This window comes from Carassius gibelio, chromosome A1 (assembly GCF_023724105.1).
Source record: "Carassius gibelio isolate Cgi1373 ecotype wild population from Czech Republic chromosome A1, carGib1.2-hapl.c, whole genome shotgun sequence".
NCBI classification, from domain to species: domain Eukaryota; kingdom Metazoa; phylum Chordata; class Actinopteri; order Cypriniformes; family Cyprinidae; genus Carassius; species Carassius gibelio.
The window spans coordinates 31,753,529-31,776,448 of record NC_068371.1 but is presented as its reverse complement, the minus strand read 5'-3'; the positions used below and the strand labels follow the sequence as shown (position 1 = coordinate 31,776,448).

General features: G+C 36.1%; 3 protein-coding genes across 4 annotated transcripts in view; 1 reads left to right on the top strand and 2 right to left on the bottom strand.

Moving 5' to 3' along the window:
- The window catches only part of LOC128020226 (uncharacterized), a 364,990-nt gene that overhangs the window by 150,861 nt on the left and 191,209 nt on the right, over positions 1 to 22,920 (bottom strand). The window lies entirely within an intron of this gene.
- LOC128026755 (uncharacterized) lies at positions 1,577 to 7,636 on the top strand. 2 transcript variants are annotated; one of them, XM_052614094.1, is made up of 5 exons: positions 1,577 to 1,716; positions 4,516 to 5,519; positions 5,751 to 5,906; positions 6,190 to 6,288; positions 6,957 to 7,636. In XM_052614094.1, the coding sequence occupies exons 2-5, from the start codon at positions 4,518 to 4,520 to the stop codon at positions 7,254 to 7,256; spliced, it is 1,557 nt and encodes a 518-aa protein (XP_052470054.1). In that variant the 5' UTR covers positions 1,577 to 1,716; positions 4,516 to 4,517; the 3' UTR covers positions 7,257 to 7,636. The 2 variants fall into 2 exon arrangements, with proteins under 2 accessions (XP_052470054.1, XP_052470010.1); XM_052614050.1 differs by lacking the exon at positions 1,577 to 1,716 and having other exon boundaries at positions 3,125 to 5,519.
- On the bottom strand, positions 21,129 to 21,756 carry LOC127935722 (CMRF35-like molecule 8). Its single transcript, XM_052533869.1, has 2 exons — positions 21,619 to 21,756; positions 21,129 to 21,490 (listed from the first exon to the last, which is right to left on the bottom strand). Exons 1-2 carry the CDS (start codon positions 21,677 to 21,679, stop codon positions 21,144 to 21,146), a joined length of 408 nt encoding a protein of 135 aa, XP_052389829.1. The 5' UTR covers positions 21,680 to 21,756; the 3' UTR covers positions 21,129 to 21,143.

Here is a 22,920-nt window from a genome sequence, read left to right as displayed (position 1 = left end):
GAACACCTGCCATTATTGTGCATTACAGAGGATCTGATGTTGATGTTTTATTGGTTAAAATGAAAATATTTTTGTTTTTGGATAAAAACTTGTCGCTTTTCGGCGACAATAGCCGTTTTCTTGGTTAATTGGGTCATTTAACGTTACGTGAATCGCGTACAACCGGGATTTTATTATTTTTTTTTTGGTGGGGGGTGTGGTTGCGCGGCAAAAACATCTACGTTACAATCCAAAGATGCAAGACTTGGAGCCGAATCTGCCCGAGCAGACGGATATTAGTACATCTCATCATCACACAGACAACCAATTTGCGCCTCTAAATCAGTGTTATGATCTGGTTTTCAGTCTGAAGTAAATGGCTCGTCCGTTTGGAGATATGCGCGCGCAGTCAGCGGAGGCTCGCACTGCGGTGCCAGGCGAAAGTATAAACAAGGCTTTAGGCAGTCATTCATGATGTGGGTAAGAAGTTAAATGTGACTGTTTACTAGGGTTGGGTACCAAACTCGGTCCTTTAAGGGCACCGACCGAATTACGTCGGTACGACCGAGTACCAGTTCACATTAAATCAATCGGTACCACATTTCGCGTGAAAATCGTGTGTTTCCGTCTCATACGAGGACATAAACGCATGTCCGTCATCTCCAGAGCAGCTCTGAGAGTTAAGTCACTTCATCAGCATTTTACCGTTTCATTTGAGAAAAACTACCGTTATGTCATACACACACAGAAACAGAGATGGTATACAGGGCAACCCATCAAAATAAAAGTTCGGTTTAACTTGAGAAATATGTCATTATTGTACAGTAGAGTTTAGAGATGTCTCAATGTAATAATGATACTAACACTAATGTAATAATTATAAACTATCAACACTTTATTTTTTAAGTAATATATCAAAAATTTTCTTCCATGTTTTGATTTTAACAGTATAAAGCTCAGTTGTGCAGCTTTGTTTGACAAAAAAGTTTCAGGTATAAATTAATATTATCTTCATTTGATTACCAGAAAATACACAACACAGAATTTGTGGGAAATCTTTTTATAGAAATTGAATTAAAAATAGAAAAATAAAAATATGGTTGTTTTTATTCATTCAATTAATTAAGTAGCTATAGCCTATATTTACAGGTAAATATTACAGTGAACAAACATCACAGACAATGGCAGACCAGGGCAGCTCTGGCATAATGTCAATAACACTTCTATAAATAACTTACAGTTTCTTTACAGTTATTGATGTATCTCTTAAGTACCGAAAAAAGGTACCATTGGGTACCGGTACAGAATTGCAGGTACCGATACCGATTAAAATGTGAACGGTACCCAACCCTACTGTTTACACAATAGCTGATGCGAGAGTAAGTCTAACATAAAGCAATTTGGCAACTGTGTTAATCTCTTGTTGCATGGGATGCATTTCTAACAACATAGGGCTATTTAGATAAACAATTTGGCGAGCGTGTTGTTTCAGGCTAATACACCAACAGCAAATTGTCATTTGCATATTAAAATCACAAAAAAATTGAGCCAAGATTAATAATTAATCATTGAGATTAATAATTAAATATTAATCTTTTAATATTTAAAAGATTAAATATTTCTTTTGCATTGCAATAACATCAATGATCCTGATATTTTCATAAATAAACTCTACTTTCATTTGTGTTGCTTCTTTAGACCATCAGATCAACTGGGAGGAGGAGTTCACGTGAGTAGGTAAGCTCTTTAGTAGGTGGAATTTAGGTAAATGTTTCAGAGGTTTGTTGTTATCTGTCATTTAGGGGAATTAAGGTAACCAAGAGTCAGTTATTGAGAGTCGGGGAAAAAAGAAAAAAATAACTAAATTATCATCCCTTTCTAATTTTTAATGACAGATGGGATGGCCTTGTAAATTATGCAGTGCTGTTGTACCAGCAAAGACTGATATTCTAAAACATTATAGACTGCATCATGGGACCTTTGGACATAGCCATGCCTTGCCTTGTATACATATGGACTGCCCATGCTCTTTTAAAAATTGGAGTAGCTTCCGCTGTCACTTATCACGACAACATCCAGCAGTTGACTCACTTAACTCATCTCAAGTAACTCTTTTCTTTACCTGCCTATTATGTAAAAAATCTGGATTCCCTAGCGAAAAGGAGTTTTTTGAACACATTGGTCATCATCTGAAGAATAATGAGACTGTAAAGTGTGTTTTTGCAGGGTGCGATCACCAAACAAATGTGTATGGGACTTTCGCGACACACAAACACAGGAAGCATACGCCACATGCTTCACAAGATTTCAAACCAGGCATTATTTGTGAAAGGCAGTTAACTGAACAGGAGGAGTCACTTGTTTTTGAAGCCTCTGAAGAGGATGATGATTCCAATTATCAAGTCTCTCGCTCACATGCTCACTATGAAGAGGATGATGGAAGCAATGTGGTTGTAGAGTACATAGCATCCCTCCTTTTGAAATTAGAAAGTGTTCATAATGTTTCAATTCGGTGCATTGATGAACTGGTAGATGATCTTCACTTCATAGCAAGTTCTGCATCCATAACTGCAATAAGAGATATTGTTGTTTCACACTTAAAGAAAAATAATTGTTCTATTGCTGACACGTTTGTAACATCTCTAGTGGAAGAATTGTGCAAATCAAATCCACTAAGCAAAGCACTTAGTGCTGGTGGTCCTCTTTCATCATCATTTAGAAGGCGACAGTATTATAAAGAAAAATTTGCAGTTGTTGAGCCCGTTGAATACATCCTTGAACCAAATGAAAAGAGAAGTTTCCAGTATATCCCAATTCTCCAGTCCTTAGTTCAGATTTTAGGTAAAGACAATCTTAGAGAAAAAGTTCTGAGTAAAGAACAGGACCAGTTGTCAAATATTCAATATGGATCATATTGTGATGGTACAGTCTATAAAGAGAATCCCTTTTATTCTGAAGAGCTAAGAATTGCACTTGTGCTGTATGTAGATGACTTTGAAATTTGTAACCCACTGGGAAAATCAAGAAAAAAGCATAAAATCACAGCTATATACTGGGTCTTTGGCAACATCCCTCATTCATCGCGATCCACTCTTAAAAGACATTGCTATTTTGGAGTGTGACGGTGTCTACATTTCCAGTGTTGGACAACATGTTAAAGGCTCTGTGTTTTCTGTAGTCGCTGATAATCTTGGGGCACATTCAATTTGTGGACTTGTGGAAAATTTTTGTGGACCATTCATTTGTAGATTTTGCCTTGGAGAGCGATCAGAATTTCAAAGAAAGGAGGTGAGGTCAGGTGCATTTCCTGCTCGGACCAAAGAGAATCATGCCACTCATTTATTGACTGTTAAAGAAAATCCTGCTTTGACACACTGTTACGGTGTAAAAAATGCTTGCCCACTTACTGAAAATCTGAGCTATTTCCACTGTGTGACTGGCTATCCACCCGATATATTGCACAACACTTTTGAAGGCATCGTTCCCTTGGAATTGGGTCTGTGCTTCAGTGTTTTTATCTCAAAGAAATATTTCACTTTCAGTGAACTTAACAGAGCCATCACACAATTTCCGTATAAATGGGCTGACAAAACTGATTGTCCTCAGCCATTACCTACAACCTTTTCCTCAAAAAAGAAGATTGGAGGAAACGCACATGAAAATTGGGCCCTCATACGACTGCTGCCATTCATTATTGGACACAGAATACCTTTGAATGATCCAGCCTGGCTTCTACTCATGTCTTTAAAAGACATTATTGAACTTGTCGTTGCCCCAGTCCACAACAAAGAAAGTGTTGCTTATCTTGACTCAAAAATTTCTGAACACCGACACAGATTCCAAGAAGTATTTCCTAATGAAGGGTTAATCCCAAAGCACCACTTCTTAGAACACTATCCTGCATTAATAAATGCTTTTGGACCTGTGATTGCTTTCTGGACAATGAGGTTTGAAGCGAAACACAGCCAATTTAAGCAGATTGTGAGACATACTGGCAACTTTAAGAACATTCTCCTTTCTCTGGCCACAAAGCATCAGCTTTTGATAAGTCACCACCGGCATTCCACAACAGTTGTGCCTGCTCTGAGTGTTGTAAGAGTCACATCAGTGCCTTTAGATGTCCTGCATGTAAATGTTCAGGAATCAATCAAGCATCTGTTTCCTTGTCAGTCTCAAGTACAGCTGGCTGATACAGTCACCTTCCATGGAACAAGGTACTCAAAAGGCATGATCGTGGCCTATGGTTGTACTGCTGGTCTTCCTGATTTTGCAGAGATTGTTCAAATTGCCCTTTTTGGGGAAAAGGTGCATTTTATTGTGAAAACACTCATGTCCTGGTATGATGAACACTATCGTGGATTTCATCTTGAGAAGACCGATCACATAACTCTTGTTGAACAACAAAACCTTAGTGATGTTTGTCCCCTGTCAGCCTATATTGTTGCAGGAAAGCTCATGGTGACATTAAAGCGCCACATCTGTCTCCAGTGTTGAGTATGACTTTGTATAACATATTTGTTTCTTATGTCTTTCTAGACATGGAACCAACAGTCAGATTCCGGGTCCTCATTGATCACGAGGTCAAAAAACTTACACTCAACAGTGGCATACCCTCAACTGTGGATGAATTGGTTGCAGCCATCAAAAAACAATTTGCCATCACCACAGAAATCAGTCTTCAGTACAAAGATGAAGAGTTTGATGACTTTTTCACCCTAACGACCACAAAGGAACTCAAAGATAAAGACACACTGAAAGTAGTGTGTGTACCGCTAAACATAACACTGACCCTTGTTCCCCAGGAAAGCACCCCTGATACCTCCAGTGTGTACTCTTTATCCGAGTCTGTGACACACTCTGACGGCTCAGATGATACTGTGATTCTGTCTCCTTCACCCTCTGAAAGGCAAAAACCATGGCCTGCTCTATTTCCCATTCCAACTTTCTCACACAACACTGAGCTGGCTTTGAGTCAAGGTAATGAGATTTATTTAAGAGATGGCACCCTACTGACATCACCCAGTGTCAAAGCGGATATCTTGGAGCGCCTGGCAGAGGCCATGTTTAGCTACACAGCGTACCCCAATGATGCCCAGAGGTCTGCAGTAGCACAGGCACTAATAGAAAAGCATCCCTGTTTGAAGGAGCCTGGCTCTTTTAATGGAATTTATGGGTGGCAACAAAGCCTGAAATACAAATGTGGAAACTATCGTACCAAACGTAAAGCATTGGGAAGCCCTGAACTCCTGATAAACTCAATGAAATACAAGATGGGAGATGACAGAAAACCTGCTAAAAACATCAAGAAACCAAAGAGGGCAGAAGTAAATTACCTGCCTCAGCACCCTTCTGGTGAAACAGACAGCAGCCTTGAGAATGTGAGGCTTGACCTAATAGAAGCCAGCAAGAAAAGGGACGTCAAAAGCATAAATGACATGATGGCCAGAACATATAGCTGGAGAAGAATGGAAGTGGTTGTCCAGTCCCCAGATGTGGCAAAATTTAAAGAAAGATGGCCTGCCCTCTTTGAACCATCCCAGGTAAATGATTTATTACTGACATGCTGCTCACTCATTTTTTTTAAAAAAAGGCAAATAATAGTGAACAAAGTAGTTTATGTGATGCTAGACGCACTTTTTGCTGAACACATACTGAAGACCCACCTAACATATTTTATGGAGTATTGGATTGCATAAAAATGAAAGGTTGCCAATTCTTTACACATCTTGAGTGTTCCAAATAACAGTCAAACAATTGATGTATTACTACAGATAAATGAAGAATTCCGAAGGTGTGCTGCAGTTCCACTAGAATCAGTGTTTATGTCCCAGCTGGACAAGTACACTCCAAAACTTCTTGACCTGTTTAGTGCGAAGGGTGGAGCGGTTGGTCAACGCATCAAGAACTTGTTAATGGAACTGACACAGGTGAGGCAAAAGTGTAACAATGCAGGGGCATATTAATACAATAAGTACTTTCTCTTGTCTTGCCTAATTGGGTGAATCCTAATTAATTTTAAGTTTATATATATATATATATATATATATATATATATATATATATATATATATATATATATATATATATATATAGTAAATTGAGCTCTGTTGAATAGGTAGTAGTACAGACCCACACTGATAATGGCATTGTATATTTGTTGTTATATTGCCTGCAAGATTCAGTTTTTCATTATTCACTCACCAACTATAGGATCCAAGTACCTCTGTGGTGAAGAAGAGAGACGTGACTCTGAGATGCCTCGTTGAATACATGGGAGAGAGTGGGCAAGAGCTCATCTCTGACTACTATGTAAGTATTGTTTAAAAAGCATAGTTCGTTTTTTTTTTTGGGGGGGGGGGGCACTTATTCCTCAGATATCAATCTTATGTCTGTCTGAGTTTAGTACGGAGCTGGAGTTGGGGACATAGAACATATACTATAATTGGGTAGAGTTGGCTAGTCTGGATCTGTCAAAGGTTCAAAAACACACCTACAAACACCCAAATGTATGTGCAGGAACCAGTGTCCAAAATTAACCTTTTGGTCTTCCAGTGACTAGTAGACCTGATTTAAAAAATACTGTCATATTTTTCAACTGCAGCTTCACAGAAGTAAAATCCTTGTTTTACATTAATGCAGGAGTCATAATCATCTGATGATATAACTGTAAGAGTGGCATTTTCAGATACTTTTACTTAACCACACCTATGTGTTACCAGCTGAACCCCTCTGCCCTTTAAGGATTTAGGCCTTGGAGGTGACTTGTGTATGTGATGTAGTCTAGCAGGTTTGTTGTGTCAAGTGAGACTGTACTGAAAGTTGTACTATGAAGCCAGTTCAACAGGCTAGGCTTTCTGTGCAAGAGCTGGCTTGACCAAACTTAAAACCTTTTCTGAACTTTTTATGTGTGATTTTATTAAAGGCTTTTGAAGATCGTTCTCTGTTGCCACTTATTGTGCTGTTTATGTCTCGTACAGGGAAAAACAGAGAGCAGTGTCCACGAGGACTTGAAAATGAGCAATATGCAGATATACGTCTGCCGTGAACCAGATGCAGTGGGCATCATCATTGAGGGAATCCCAGTGCTTACTGATCTTGGAAATCTGGCCAGGGCATGTTGCCTGCTTCTGGGGATGACATATGCTCTGAACCTGCAGTATCCACCACAACTCTGCAAAACATTTGAGGTGTTCCAAAGACTTTTTGTGGGACTTGACACACTGCGCCCAAAACCTTCCTCCCGATTCATGACACTAAAAAACAAACTTCTGAGTTAGTTGGTCAAATGCCAGCCTCGCACTCATAAATGGCAATCTCATTGTGTTTTTCAGAGAGCTTTTCAGAAGATTGTTCTGAATGTTTATTTGTTAATTGGCTGCAGTTCAGAAGTTCTGTTATATAAACCAGTTTATGGTAAAATGTTTTAATACATACTAAGATGTACTGTGCACTTACGGATTGAAGCTGAAGTCAGTTATTTTGTGTCAGATGCCGTGATCCGGCTTCCCTGTGTTTTATTTTAATGTCCTTGTAAGGATATATGTAAGATTGTTGTTTAATTTTTGTTTTCTTTGCTTCACCACTCTTGCTCGGTGGGCAGTTTAACTGAGAAAAATGTGGTAGTCAAGCACAGACTTTTTCAGTTCCTGGATAAGCCTCCAGCCAGGGCCGTGCACAGACCTTTTGAGGGGCATGTGCTGAAACTGAAAAAGGGCACCCCCCCCCCCTTTTTTATATCAAGATTATTTAGTAAGCCTGCATAAAAGGAAGAAATGGTCACATCTTCATGACAAATTCAATAACACAAAATAATAGTCTCAAAAGCTTTAGATTTATTCACGATTAATAACAACCATAATAATAATATTAGATAATTAGATAATATAGATAAACAGGGTTTTAAGGGCTTCTTTAAACCTAATACAACAGCAACCTTCTGTGAGCCATGTATCTGGCAAAAATTTGATACTGTGGTGGACCAGGGATGTTGGTCTCTTGAAGGTCTCTTATTCACTAAACTTTCCCTAAAATAAGCCAGCAATGAAAAAATAAATAAAAATAGTGTGAAAAGTACAGTTGCAGTGAAAAGCATTTCTGAAGGATCACGTGACACTGAAGAGTACTGATGTAATGATGCTGAAAATTCAGCTTTGATCACAAAAATAAATTACATTTTAAAATATTCAAATAGAAAACAGTTATTTAAAATTGTAAAAATATTACACAATATTACTGATTTTGCTGTATTTTGGATCAAATAAATGAAGCCTTGGAATGAATCATGAATTACATTCTGCATGATAAAATATAAAGATTTCAGTGATCTGTAATTTTTTTTTTAGTTACTACAACATTACTGTAGTAAAACCGTGTTTTACAACATTTTATAACGAGAGTATACAGAGAGTATACCATAACATGATTAGCCTAAATGTTAATAAATTAAGTGTATCAGCAATCATAAATCAAAGAAGAAATTTCTTAGAAATATAGTTATCTAGGTGACGAGGATCGCTCGTCGCTTTGTGTAAGTTCCAGTACGAAACAGCGCGGGGGCGCACCTGTTATGATTTTCCGATGGTAAAAACAAATTATATGTTGTTGTATTACTTATCAATATATCGTTTTTGACCAGCGAATGTGTGCAAATGTGATTTTTTTTTCTGTCCGTCATTAAAACGGCGACGGCGCCTGCCGCTGCGGGCATCAAATTACATTTTTCATCTAGGTTACAAACTAGTTTTTTTAGCTATATAGACGGAGCGCTCAGTTTTTCCTGTGGTAAAATGCATTTGGCCAAATTAGCATTTTATAAAAGATGAAATGCTACTGTATGCACAGGCTATTTAAGTGTTGGCTATGTATTGACTAGATGGCAAATGCTTGCCCTCTCTCTCAGGCGACGTCCCACATGTCTCAGTCAGTGAGTCAGTCAGACATCAAATAAATAAAATATGAGCCTTTATAGACAGTGTTTAGTAGTACTTATTCAAACAACAAGATATTTATTTACCCTTCGCAAAACTTTGTTCAGCTCAGCTGTTGTCTACTGTGCGGCTGCTGTGGAACTTCAGTTGATTCAATTAATATGGAGGGGGCGGAGTTATCAGCTTACTGACAGCTTGAGGATCGAATAAGATTTACACAAGCTCGTTTTAAGAACTTTCATTTGGTAAAACAGACAGACAGACGTAAAGGGTGACCAATAGCATTGATTTAAAAAAAAAAAAACACCACCAAAAAAAGGGCACTTCGGAGTGTAAGGGCAAAAAGGGCATGTGCTCTGCACAGGTTGAGCCCTACCTGTGCACGTGCCTGCCTCCAGCTGCTGGGCACTTGAGCCCTTGACTCAGTTCTGTTATGTCAAATGCTGAGGTCAGAGGCCCTTTATTTCATTGTCAAATGTTTTAGTAGAATATGGCACAGATTGTACTTAAAACATGTTCTTGTATTAGTTTATATTTTAATACATATGAAAAGGTACTGTACTGTGCACTAAAGTCAGTCCTTTTATGTAAATTGCTCAGGTCAAGAGTCACTGTATTTTAATGTCAGTGTTAATAGTACACAGATTGCACTTTGAAGGTGTTCCATTCTGCACTTAAAGATGAGGTCAGAAGTTTCTGTAATTTTTAATGTTAAAATGTTTACATTACCATTATTGTTACATTAACATTAAAGTTGATTACAGAAAATTAGTTTGCAATAAACGTTGGAATTGGAAACAAATACCTCTCTTTCCTTATTTATTAAAGTTATGGCAATGCTAACTAATTATTTCAAGTGGATTGAAGAAATATCTTTTCTAAATTAATGAGACTAAATGAATTAAAATCAAAAAGTTTAATTTTTTATTTTAAATGTTACTTATTTTAACTAAGTATGATTTGGTTAATATGCTGCTCTTTGTCACAATGGTTAAACTCAAATGTTTTGCTTAATCTTGTAGACTCTACTTGATTTTTTAGCATACAGTAAAATACATAATACTGATTTTTACCAACTCAAAATACCAAGAAGTTCACTAAACTTACAAAAAGTAGTTGGAAAATGTTGCCTTATTTTTTTTTTAGTTGAATTTAAGTAACAGTTTTTACAGTGTATATTTATTCAGTAAAATTGTGTCAAAAATTTACAAGCAATATTATTAATTAAACTTAACACATTTTAATTAAGTAGAAATAATCATTAAAAATTAGTAGAATAACATGAAAAAATTAAGTAAAATTTTCATAAAAATATTGATTTAATTGGACAAAAATCAAACAAACAAAAAAACACTACACTGTAAAAAGTGTTTCCCTAAATTTATTCAGTAAAATTGTGTCAAAAATTTACAAGCAATATTATTAATTAAATTAAACACATTTTAATTAACTAGAAATAATAATTAAAAATGAGTAGAATAAAATTAAGTAAAATTTACATAAAAATATTGATTTTATTGGACAAAAAACAAATAGACAAAAAAAAAAAAAAAAACACAATGCTAAAGAATACTATGTTATGCATGCCAGGCCAGTAGTTGGCAATCATGAAACATTATATGCATGCACATGACATCAGCCTTTTTACAAATTAACATTTTTGTTGCTTACATAGATATGATAAAGGCATCATGTTCAAAAGGCTGTGTCTTAAGGCCCCCCGAACAGAGTTATTGAAGACACCTAAAGTTCACAAACAGAATCAAAGGGTAAATTGTTGGTTACCATTACAGTGGTCAGTGTTTGATTTAGTTGTGTTCTTGACCCTTGGTGTTTTAATATTACATTTTGCATTGTTGTTGTAACTCAGTTATAACAGCTAGACAAACTAAGAATAAAGATGATATGCTATTACATAATCTTTGTTCTTCCTGAATATCTGAACTCATTCAGAGTCTGATCTCCGAGACAAGATAACATTCATTATGGCAGCCCTGTGATTCAGCAAAAAAAGAAAAAAAAGTGGGCTTTTCAGTATAAACCAGAGTTTGAGAATTTGGTTTAAAACAGAGAAAGGGGAACTTTCTTTTGACACACAGTCACATCAAGAACCAGCGTATGAATCTCAAGAATGGTGATAAACAGCATAGTCAGACGAACTCTAAGAATCACAAAACAAGCTACTATAGAATTGTTGCTCATTATTTATTCATGCCGCAAAGCATGATGGGAGCCATAAAATGAGTTTTGATTGGTGGCACCCAGAATGCAGTGCAACATGCTTTTTGATGGTCACCATTGTTGAGGTTCTCAGGCTGATTCTTGATGTCTGTGTGTCTAAATGAAAGCACTGTTCTTTTTTAACAAGGTTTTGATCAGAGGTGCTTCTAAGAATTTCTCTGATAATGCTGAAAACACCAGAGCTTATATTGTTCAATCACATGACACATGTTATTGATAAAACACATTGAACTCAGACCAAATGATGATGTAAAAACAAATAACACCAACTGGTCACATTTCTTTCTTGGCTTATCTAGCTGCTGTATCACAACTAGCAACCAAAAAAAATCTGTTTAAAATTTTAAGGGTCAAGAGTCCAACTAAAGCAAACACTGACCACTACAATGGTAAGCAAATTATTATTATTTTTTTCATTCAGTGATTCGGTTTGTGAACTTTAGGTGTCTTCAATAACTATTTTGGGGGCATTACAACCTTTTGAACATGATGCCTTTATCATATCTATGTAAGCAACACAAATGTGAATTTGTAAAAAGGCTGATGTCATGTGCATGCATATAATGTTTTCGAAGGGTGTTTCATGATCGCCAACTACTGGCCTGGCATGCATAACATAGTATTCTTTAGCATAGTGTTTTTTTTTTTTGTTTTGTTTGTTTGATATTTGTCCAGTGAAATCAATATTTTTATGTAAATTTTACTTATTTTTTTCATGTTATTCTACTCATTTTTAATGATGATTTCTACTTAATTAAAATGTGTTAAATTTAATTAATAATATTGCTTGTAAATTTTTGACACAATTTTACTGAATAAATATAGGGAAACACTTTTTACAGTGTATGCTAAAGAATACTATGTTATGCATGCCAGGCCAGTAGTTGGCGATCATGAAACACCCTTCGAAAAAATTATATGCATGCACATGACATCAGCCTTTTTACAAATTAACATTTTTGTTGCTTACATAGATATGATAAAGGCATCATGTTCAAAAGGTTGTAATGCCCCCAAAACAGTTATTGAAGACACCTAAAGTTCACAAACCGAATCACTGAATGAAAAAAATATAATAATAATTTGCTTACCATTGTAGTGGTCAGTGTTTGCTTTAGTTGGACTCTTGACCCTTACAATTTTAAACAGATTTTTTTTTTGGTTGCTAGTTGTGATATAGCAGCTAGATAAGCCAAGAAGGAAATGCGACCACGTGGTGTTATTTGTTTTTACGTCATCATTTGGTCTGAGTTGGGTGTGTTTTATCAATAACATGTGTCCTGTGATTGAACAATATAAGCTCTAGTGTTTTCAGCATTATCAGAGAAATTCTTAGAAGCACCTCTGATCAAAACCTTGTTAAAAAAAAAAAGAAAGAAAGATGTTTTCGTTTAGACACACAGACATCAAGAATCAGCCTGAGAACCTCAACAATGGTGACCATCAAAAAGCATGTTGCACTGCATTCTGGGTGCCACCAATCAAAACTCATTTTATGGCTCACATCATGCTTTGCGGCATGAATAAATAATGAGCAATAAATGATGTTGTTTGTCACCATTCTTGAGATTCATACGCTGGTTCTTGATGTGACTGTGTGTCAAAAGAAAGTTCCCCTTTCTCTGTTTTAAACAGAATTCTCAAACTCTGGTTTATACTGAAAATTTCACTTTTTTTTTTTTTTTTTTTTGCTGAATCACAGGGCTGCCAAAATGAATGTTATCTTGTCTCAGAGACCCAACTCTGAATGAGTTCAGATATACAGGAAGAACAAAGATGATGTAATAGCATGACCAACACTACCTGATCATCTTTATTCTTTGTTTGTTTAGCTGTTATAACTAAGTTACAACAGCAATGCAAAACGTAATATTAAAACATCAAGGATCAAGAACACAACTAAAGCAAACACTGACCACTGTAATGGTAACCAACAATTTACCCTTTGATTCTGTTTGTGAACTTTAGGTGTCTTCAATAACTTGGGGGGCCTTAAGACACAGCCTTTTGAACATGATGCCTTTATCATATCTATGTAAGCAACAAAAATGTTAATTTGTAAAAAGGCTGATGTCATGTGCATGCATATAATGTTTTTGAAGGGTGTTTGATGATCGCCAACTACTGGCCTGGCATGCATAACATAGTATTCTTTAGCATAGTGTTGTTTTGTTTGTTTGTTTTTTGTCCAATGAAATCAATATTTTTTAAGTAAATTTTACTTATTTTTTTCATGTTATTCTACTCATTTTTAATGATTATTTCTACTTAATTAAAATTTTTACATTTAATTAATAATATTGCTTGTAAAATTTTGACACAATTTTACTGAATAAATATAGGGAAACACTTTTTACAGTGCCATCAGTGCTGTGCAGAAAACTGCTGCTAGCTGGTTTCACATGATGAAGTAATTGTTAGGCATAAGTCTGTTTATTTCCAAAACATGTTTATTTCATTTAACTTATGATCAGTTTTTAACCTACCTTGTGGAACTGCCAGATGCAAATGAACCATTGTTTAATAGTTATAACGAATTAAAAAAATGCAATTTATTTTGCTATTTCAAGTTTTTTATTCAACAATGTGTTCAATGTTTACTAACACAACCGCAAGTGTTTAAAACATATTGCTTTGAACTTTTAAAAGGGTCAAGAGCCCAACTAAAGCAAACACTGATCTCCATTATGGTTGCATAATTTTACCAATAAATCATCCGATCCTCTGTAATTCTCAACAACAGCAGGTGTTTATCACTACTGCACAATCATCATTTAATTTAATATTAATCACTTAATTATGTGACTAACTTTAACTCTTTAAGGACTTGGAATTTAACTTGAGACTAGTTTGTTACTTGAAAGGAATGACTTGGTTCCTCCTCTGGTGAAATCAGCTGCTGAGTTCATGGGTGGAACAAAAATATGGCAGGACTTTTACTTTCTAACCCCTGGACTTTACACCTCTGTCTGTAATAGATCTACTTATTTTACACCTGTTGGCCACCAAGTGGTATTGTGAGCGAAGTAAAGTTTCCAGAAATTAACCCTTTTGTGAACCACTTGGCTGAAAAGCTTAAAGATTCATGAGGCTTCATCTTCCCATCACTAGTATTGGGATATCTGCGCCTTGATAAGACTTTTTTCAGATTAATTATGTACCTAATTATGTACTTACAGAAACCACATTCACTATTGTGACCGCACCACCTACCGAACTGGATGATATAGCAATGGTTACAGTTTCAGGACCGCAGTTATAAGACCCAGGTGGTTTAGTTCGTACATACATAGTTTGGAAGACATTTAATTTCAGGAGTATTTTTATTATATTTTATAAAATAAGTTTATTCAAAATACAGAGATAAAATTTAAACAATTTACAAAAAACTAATTACAAATGTATATCAAGCTTTAAACAACTGAAAAAGTGAAGTCTTGGTTTCTTGAATTATACTGTATACTGATTAACCTCCTTGAGTTTAACTAATTTGCTCGTTATCAAGTTCAAGTTCAAGTTCGTTTATTTATAAAGCACCACTTAACACAGTCACCCGACTGACCAAAGTGCTGTACAAAATAAAATGCATGACATATAGAGATAAAATAAAGCAGATAGAATTGACAACACTAGAACATGTTACATGCCAGTACAAGTTAAAAGAGTTTATAGCTTCCCTTGAGCATTTGATGGAACGAGATTGGGAGGAGGGAATTCCATGGCTACTTTTTGCTTCACGCGAGGTAGTGCAGGAATCACTTTGGTTTAGTCCTGCTGAATTGGTCTTTGGCCATACTCCGCGGGGACCTTTGACAGTATTGAAAGAAAGTGGGCTATCCGATCAAGAATCTAAATCTCTTCCTAAGTATGTCACTGATTCTCGTACCCGTCTTCATCGAGCCTGTGAATTGGCTAAACAAAATTTTGAGAAAGCACAAGGTCTGGTCTTAAAATTAAGGTCTGGTATGATAAAAAGTCTAGAGAACGAAGTTTTAGACCTGGTGACAAAGTGCTGGTTTTGTTACCTGTGTGGGGAGGGTCGCTGCAAGCCCGGTATAGTGGTCCTTATGTAGTGGAAAAGAAACTGTCCAACCGTGATTATGTTATTCATCTCCCAGATTGCCGTAAAACTTCTAAAGTTTTTCATGTTAATATGATTAAGATCTATCATGAGAGGGAGCTGAGTATTGAGAAGTCTCGGAAGTGTGTTCCTCTCAGCATCAAGCCAGCTGACGTGACTGGATCTGTAGGCTTGGCAGTACATGAACCGTTGTATGAAGAGCTGGGACCTTCTAGATGTGTAGCTGAAGGCCGGTTGAGAAACTCTGAAGTGTTAGTAACCTTGTCTAGTCAATTATATAATTTATTTGATTTTTGGGGAAGTCGTGGCCCAATGGTTAGAGGGTTCGACTCCCAATCGAAGGGTTGTGAGTTCTAGTCTCGGGCCGGATGGAATTGTGGGTGGGGGTAGTGCATGAACAGCTCTCTCTCCACCTTCAATACCACGACTTAGGTGCCCTTGAGCAAGACATCGAACCCCCAACTGCTCCCTGGGTGCCGCAGCATAAATGGCTGCCCACTGCTCTGGGTTTGTGCTCACAGTGTGTGTGTGTGTTCACTGCTCTGTGTGTGTGCATTTCGGATGGGTTAAATGCAGAGCACAAATTCTGAGTATGGGTCACCATACTTGGCTGAATGTCACTTCACTTCTTCACTTCACTTCTTATCTGCTGTGCAACAAAATTATTTGGTGAAGAACTTCTCTGGATTGTTTAGTGACATTCCTACTCAAATGTCTGTTATAGAGCAGGATATAGATGTAGGATTTAACACTCGACCCATGAAGCAACATCCGTATCATGTTAATCCATATAAAAGATCTCTTTTGAATAAAGAAGTTCAGTATATGCTAGAGAATCAAATTGCAGAGCCTAGTATTAGTCCCTGGAGTTCACCGTGTTTGCTGGTGGGTGAGCCTGATTGTAGTTATCGATTCTGTACTGACTACCGGCAAGTAAATGCTGTAACCAAGGCTGATTGTTATCCGTTGCCGAGAGTAGATGACTGTGTAGATTGTGTAGGTTCCGCTAAGTACGTTTCAAAACTTGATTTGATAAAGGAATACTGGCAGGTACCTTTAACGGGTCGTGCTAAAGAGATTTCAGCATTCGTAACTCCTGATGCATTCCTTAATTATAAGGTAATGGCTTTCGGAATGCGAAATGCTCCTAGCACGTTCCAGAGACATGTGAATACTGTTCTCACTGGCGTCACTGGTTGTGAGGCCTACTTGGACGATTTAGTATTATACAGTTCTTCTTGGGATCAGCATTTGAACTTGCTTGGGGAGGTATTTTCTCGCTTGGCAGATGCAAAGCTGACTGTTAACTTAAATAAATGTGAGTTCGGTAAAGCTAACCTAATTTAAGTAAAGTGATTGGAGGGGGACAGGTTCGTCCAGTTGCGGCAAAGGTTACCGCAATTTGTGAATTTCCACCACTTGTTGATCGAAAACAACTGCGCCATTTTTTAGGGATGGTCGGTTATTATCGAGCATTCTGTAAAAATTTTGCAACTGTGGTTTCTCCCCTTACCGATTTGCTAAGTCCTAAGGCGTTGTTTCACTGGTCAGACTCGTGTCAGACTGCTTTTGAGAATGTTAAATTCTTGATTTCAGCACCTGTTTGGGTGGCACCAGACCACTTGAGACCTTTTAGTCTTACCGTGGATGCGAGTGACGTGGGTGCGCGAGCGGTTCTTCAGCAGAGGCGTTCTGATGATGTATAACACCCTGTCTGTTAATTTTCAAAAAAGTTTGTTGCTGCCCAAATTCCACTATTGAGAAGGAGGCTTTGGTTTTAGTCCTTGCCATCTGTCATTTCGAGGTCTATTTGACTTGCTCTCATTCAATTGTTGTGTATTGTGATCACTATCCGCTTCTTTTTTTTAATTCAATGCGCAACACTAATCAGCGTCTTATGCGTTGGAGTTTGACGTTACAACCATATGACCTCGATATCAGACACGTTCGAGGTAAGGATAATTTCTTTTTAATTTCTGTCTTTGTTTTATTAGGGACTGATTGCCAGCACCTGTGGATGCTGTATGTTTGGCATAAGAAGTTCGAGCAGCCGGATCTGTGCGGTGGGCGGGGTGTTCGGTGTTGTGCCTTATTATCATCGTGTCTTATTCCCCTTAATTTTCCTATGTGTTAATATTTACTATGTAACACAACCACAAGTGTTTAAAAGCACATTACTTTGAATTATTAAAAAGGTCAAGAGCCCAACTAAAGCAAACACTGATCTCCATGATGGTGGCATCATTTTTAACAATAAATCATCCGATCCTCTGTCATTATCAATAACATCAGGTCTTTATCACTACTGCACAATCATCATTTAATAATTCACTTAATTATCTCACTAACTTTAACTCTTTTAGGACTTAGGATTTAACTTGAGACTCGTTTGTGACTTGAAAGGAATTACTTGGTTCCACCTCTGGTGAAATCAGTGGCTGACTTCATGGGTGGAACAAAAATATGCCTGGAATTTTACTTTCTGATCCCTGGACTTTACACCTCTTTCTGTAATCTATCTGCTTGTTTTACACTTGTTGGCCCCCAGGTGGTATTGTGAGCAAATGACGTTTCCAGCAGAGGTGGGACTTTCAAGTCACAAGCAAGTCTTCAAGTCACATCCAAGTCCTCAAAGGGTTAAAGTTAATGAGATAATTAAGTGACTAATTAAATGATGATTGTACATTATTGATGAACTTCTGCTGTTAGCAATCAACATCACTGAAGAAAAGCGAAAAAAAAAGAACTACAACTGAATTTAGCCACAGCCTTCAACAAAAAACACATGCCACCATAATTGTGGTCAAGGTTTGCTTTAAGTAGTGTCTTGACCCTTTTACTAACTCAAAGCAATTTGATTCAAAACAATTGCAATATTGTTTATGCAGCAAACATGTATGCATTGCTGTGTTGAACCTTGCAGTAACAGATGATCTTTTGCTTTTTTCTGTTTATAAGTCATGATGACTGAACATCATGAAATGGTGTTTATCTTTGGATGGTAAACTGACGATCTGCAATTACTGAATTGAAAAAAAAAATAAAATAAATTGCAACGCTTTAATGTTGAAAAACAAAAAAGGAGACTATCACTTCAGGTTTTTAGACAAATGCACTTATCACAAGATTCTCAACAGTGGTGCCAATTTTTCATATTGCAGTGCATGACGGGAGTTTTTACTAAGGTTTTACCCAGCATGCAACATTTTGTTGATTGTCGCCACCGTTGAGAGTCATATGCTGGTTCTTGATGTCTGTGTGTGTCTAGAGAGTATTGGTTTTCAAATTTTATATGCACTTAATATACTTAAAATTCACTTTATTTTTTTTTCCATAGTGTAGTTTTACTGGGTTGATTATGCTAAACTTAAATAGAGCTAATGTTAATTTGATTGTAATCTGACCACCTATCACATACAGATTAATTTCTTCTCTCTGCTATACAGCACCTCATGCACATATTTCAAAATACAGTTTTAAAACATGAATAGTTCCAGAGCTGCATAATGATCTATTCATCATCTACACAACGACACTATTCTACATGCAAACAATAGCGTAATGACCTCTGTTAAACATTTCAGAAGACTTGAATAAAAGTCCATTAGCATTTAAAGCACAATGTTCAGCCAGCCTTGAACAATTAGACCTATTTAATTATTTTCTTTACAAATAAATAATAAATAATAAATAAATAAATCATGACTATTAAATGAATAGTATGCCCAAAACTGATAATGACCCCATGAGTTACCCATCCTAGGTGTATATGTATATGTATATATGAATGTTCTGTCATATGAATACCATCAGAGTTAGCTTTATAATGGCAGTAAATGGGGGATGAGATTCAATAGTCCAATAGAATTTTAATTTTTGGGTGAATTATATTAAAGATCCGACGCTTCAATCAGGTCAGTCAGGGTCTATGTACAGTATAAGAGTTTAATCTTTCATATATTACACCAATTTATAGAATTATTTTATGGTGGAAAGTCTGTCTTTACTGGCACTGAAAACCTATTTCCTGTTTTTATCACACCTGCAGGTGGCTGAAGGACATCTTGGTTTGACCGAAAGAATATAAAACCACAAGCTGAAAAGTAGCACGTTATCTGAACTTTAGCACAATGAACACAGCTTTAATCTACCCTGCAAACACAAAGCACTGAAACTTTTACCAGCAAGTCTCTTAAATCTAGTAAAGAATAATGAGTCAAAGAGCTATTCCTGAAATTACACAGTATAAATACTCACACACAAAGGTTAGAACACACCTGTAGTCTCTGTCCCTCATTTGTGTTTTTTTAACTGTCTGAATGGTCTCACCCATACCTCAACACAAAATCAAAAACTGAAATTACACATTCAGCAATGCTGTCATATTTATGGTACCTTGACAATTTAATTGAAGTTTTTTTTTTCCTCTCTCTCTCTCTCTCTCTCTCTCTCTCTCTCTCTCTCTCTCTATCTGGCTGAATGCAGAAAAGCAACGTAGCACACAACTTTTATAAGCTGAACTTACACCAATGTTTACATTTTGCCATGGAGATAATAGTAATGATGATGAAAACTCTAAAAAAAAAATAAGTTAAACATGTTAATGTTGCTTCTTTAAACTGGTACTGATATACATGTAAAAAAATATTATTGAATTAAAATAATATAGAATCACACCTTAATAATTTGTTGATCATTTTCTGAAACATTTTTTTCTAAATTAATGATTTTAAGGAAATGTTGAAGATGCATTAATGAATGTAACTGAGTGGCTCATAGTCTTTACTGCTCACAACAGATGTTCAGTCTCGTGTGTCTCGCTGTGGGTTTCCTGAATAAAGCTGTTTAAAACGTTCACAGTCAAACTAAACTTAGACTCTGAACCTTCACCAGTGTTCTGTGGTTTTGAGCTGGACGAAGAAAAAAAAAAACTGTTTACCATGCAAACACACACACACCAACAAGTTGTGTTTACAACAAGAAGAAAAAAAATATATATGTAAATATATATACTCTACATAAATACACTATATATAAAACTCTAGTAAAGTCTTATACTTCACTTCCGTTTTCTCACTGGCGCTGATGCCTTTCACACATTACTGAACCACCACACAAATGTTCTGACATACAAAACCACAAACTGTCGACGTTTGAGCATCTTGAAGCTCTCGGGAAGATTTAAAGTGTGAGTAAACAACAACAGAAGCAGCATCAAATTGCATGATGAGTATAATAATAGAGTTAATTTACATAATAAAATCAGTCTTCTAGAAGAAATTGTTCTCCTTACATTATTGAAGCAACTCTGAGAACACGCTTTCAAAACAGTGATTAATAAATTTCACAAATGTCAAGTAAGCTACGTTGAGATGAGGATGAATGTGTAAGCAGTTAACGAAGACAAACTATAAGAAACAAACGGAAGGCTATTTATAGACAAAACACACTAAAATGGAAACAGCTGTGGGAATAATTAAAAGAAACAAGGAGCAAGTGCAATATTACAAACTAAGAGTCCATGGAAAATTTGAACATATGAAAAAGTGAAAACATAAGATGATAAAGATCCCATGTTTGCTGTGGATCATGATTGTATTTGGTCTCTCACAGAAAAGCTTCTGTAAAGAACCCTACAGTGTTCTATCAGGAGCTTCATAACTGTATATGAAACCATTTAGGGGTGTTTCAGTTTATAGAGTTTTAATTTAATTAATTGACTGTTAATTAACATATTATTTGATTCAGTTGTATTATTTAACAGCTTGTAACCATCCTTTATTAGAATAAAAAATAAGAATAAAAGTATTATGCAATAATTTAAGGAATTGTTTGGCCATTTAAAAAAATCATCTGCAGCTGTTTAGTGTTATTACTGTCATTATGTGTGCTGATTTTCTGTTTGAGAGTCTCAGTTACTCACCTTTTCTAACGTTCATCTTCACTTCAGTGTATGAATCTTTTCCTTTAGTTCTATCAACTGCACACTGATACGTCCCAGAATCCCGTTCACTCAGATTTCTGAAGGTCACAGTGAAAACTGCTGCTGTTGTGTCGTCAAACAGAGAGACTCTTCCAGAATCAACCCATTTATCTTTCTCTTCAGTCCTGATGAGTTCAGTGCACCACTTACTCTTTTCTTTATCTGGCTTCTTTCCTCTACAGAAATACTTTGTGTTTTGGGTATATTCCTTCACATATCTGCATGTGATGTTGACTTCACTTTCTGAATATCCTTCCACATCAATGGAGCTCACGAAATCTACAACAAACAGTTGGAAATAAATAAAGATAAACGTAAGCCTCTGTTTCATTAAATCATTTAAACAACATGAACTGAAGTTAAAGTCTCTTCTGTTTTAGTGATTTACTGTGAGTTCAGACTCTTACCAGGAATCATCAGCAGAGTGAAAGTCCAGATGATCTTCATTCTTCTCTCTTCTTCAGTCATCTTCTCTGCTGTTAGTAGTAGTTAGTAGTATTCAGAGTGTTTCTTTTCCATTAAATGATGAATGTATCAGAGTCACCCACTTCCTCAATTTCTGCCACACACACAGAGCGAGAGAGAGATAGAGAGAGAGAGAGAGAGAGAGAGAGAGAGAGAGAGAGAGGTTGATATTGGAAGTGACACACAGGCTTAATTTGACAGTGACATCTGATGGACAGTCGTGCAAACAGCAGCGGTTCCCATGATAACTGTATAAGTGCAGGATTATTATTGATCAGCATGTTTAATATCACAGTGACAATATGTTACATGTTATAACTAATGGATATCACTGTGCTAGCTCAACTGATTAATCACAGCTCATTAGGACAACTGTTTCCATTACTGAAATTTTATGTTTAATTATGCATATTAGCCAGAATATTATTAAATATGCACTCATTTGAATATATTTCCAGGACAGAAATAAGAACATTTTATGAAGTAAGATTCAAGATTCTTGTTTGATTTTATTGACATATAAATGCTTAAAAATAAACAAATAACATTCACCATGTTTTAGGGTTAAAATGTTATATAATATTAAATGCAACTAATATGAAAAAATATTTCTGTAAAACCCTTCAGAATGTAGAAAGTAATAAATAGTGTGGTGTGTGTCAGAGCTGCTGAAGTGGAGAAAAAAACTAATTTTGAGAAAAAAAAAAGCCATTAAATATATGTATTGTGACTGAAATATATAGACGCAAATGTGGATTCTGCATTTTTTATTCCAATAGAATGAAATAAAACTCTTATGTTATGGATGCAAAATAGACCAAAATCTCAAAATTGAACAGTGCATAAATAAACAATGATTTTGTCTGTAGTGTCTTAAGAAAACGTTTGCTAATTATCCAAACATACTTCAAGCATACCATATTAACTTAGAGACATTTATGTGTTATGTGTCTCCACTATATGAGATCAAAACCTGCTAGAAAACACTAACCAAGAGCAGAGAGTCACTGCTCAGGTGTTCAGCACCACGGACAGCAGCTGAGATTCAACACAAACACACTCCGGTTCTCATCTACATGACATTAATAAACTTATAACGCTGAATAAATGACCTTGTACATGCTTCAAAAAGCTTAAAAAAAGCATAAAAAAATATTTAAAAAAAAGACGTCACAAAAACATTCTGTCTCCTCAGTGGACATCTTCTCAACGTCTGCAAAAGACATAAAAAGACGTCCACTGGA

What these genes read in the sequence shown, in the direction of transcription:
- LOC128026755 (XM_052614050.1), top strand. Translation starts at nt 4,476, where the DNA reads ATGACTTTGTATAACATATTTGTTTCTTATGTCTTTCTAGACATGGAA. An exon ending in CCCTCTTTGAACCATCCCAG is followed by an intron (nt 5,520 to 5,750) that starts GTAAATGATTTA and finishes GTATTACTACAG; the next exon opens with ATAAATGAAGAATTCCGAAG. An exon ending in AGCTCATCTCTGACTACTAT is followed by an intron (nt 6,289 to 6,956) that starts GTAAGTATTGTT and finishes TGTCTCGTACAG; the next exon opens with GGAAAAACAGAGAGCAGTGT.
- LOC127935722 (XM_052533869.1), bottom strand. Translation starts at nt 21,679, where the DNA reads ATGACTGAAGAAGAGAGAAGAATGAAGATCATCTGGACTTTCACTCTG. An exon ending in CACTCTGCTGATGATTCCTG is followed by an intron (nt 21,491 to 21,618) that starts GTAAGAGTCTGA and finishes TGTTTGTTGTAG; the next exon opens with ATTTCGTGAGCTCCATTGAT.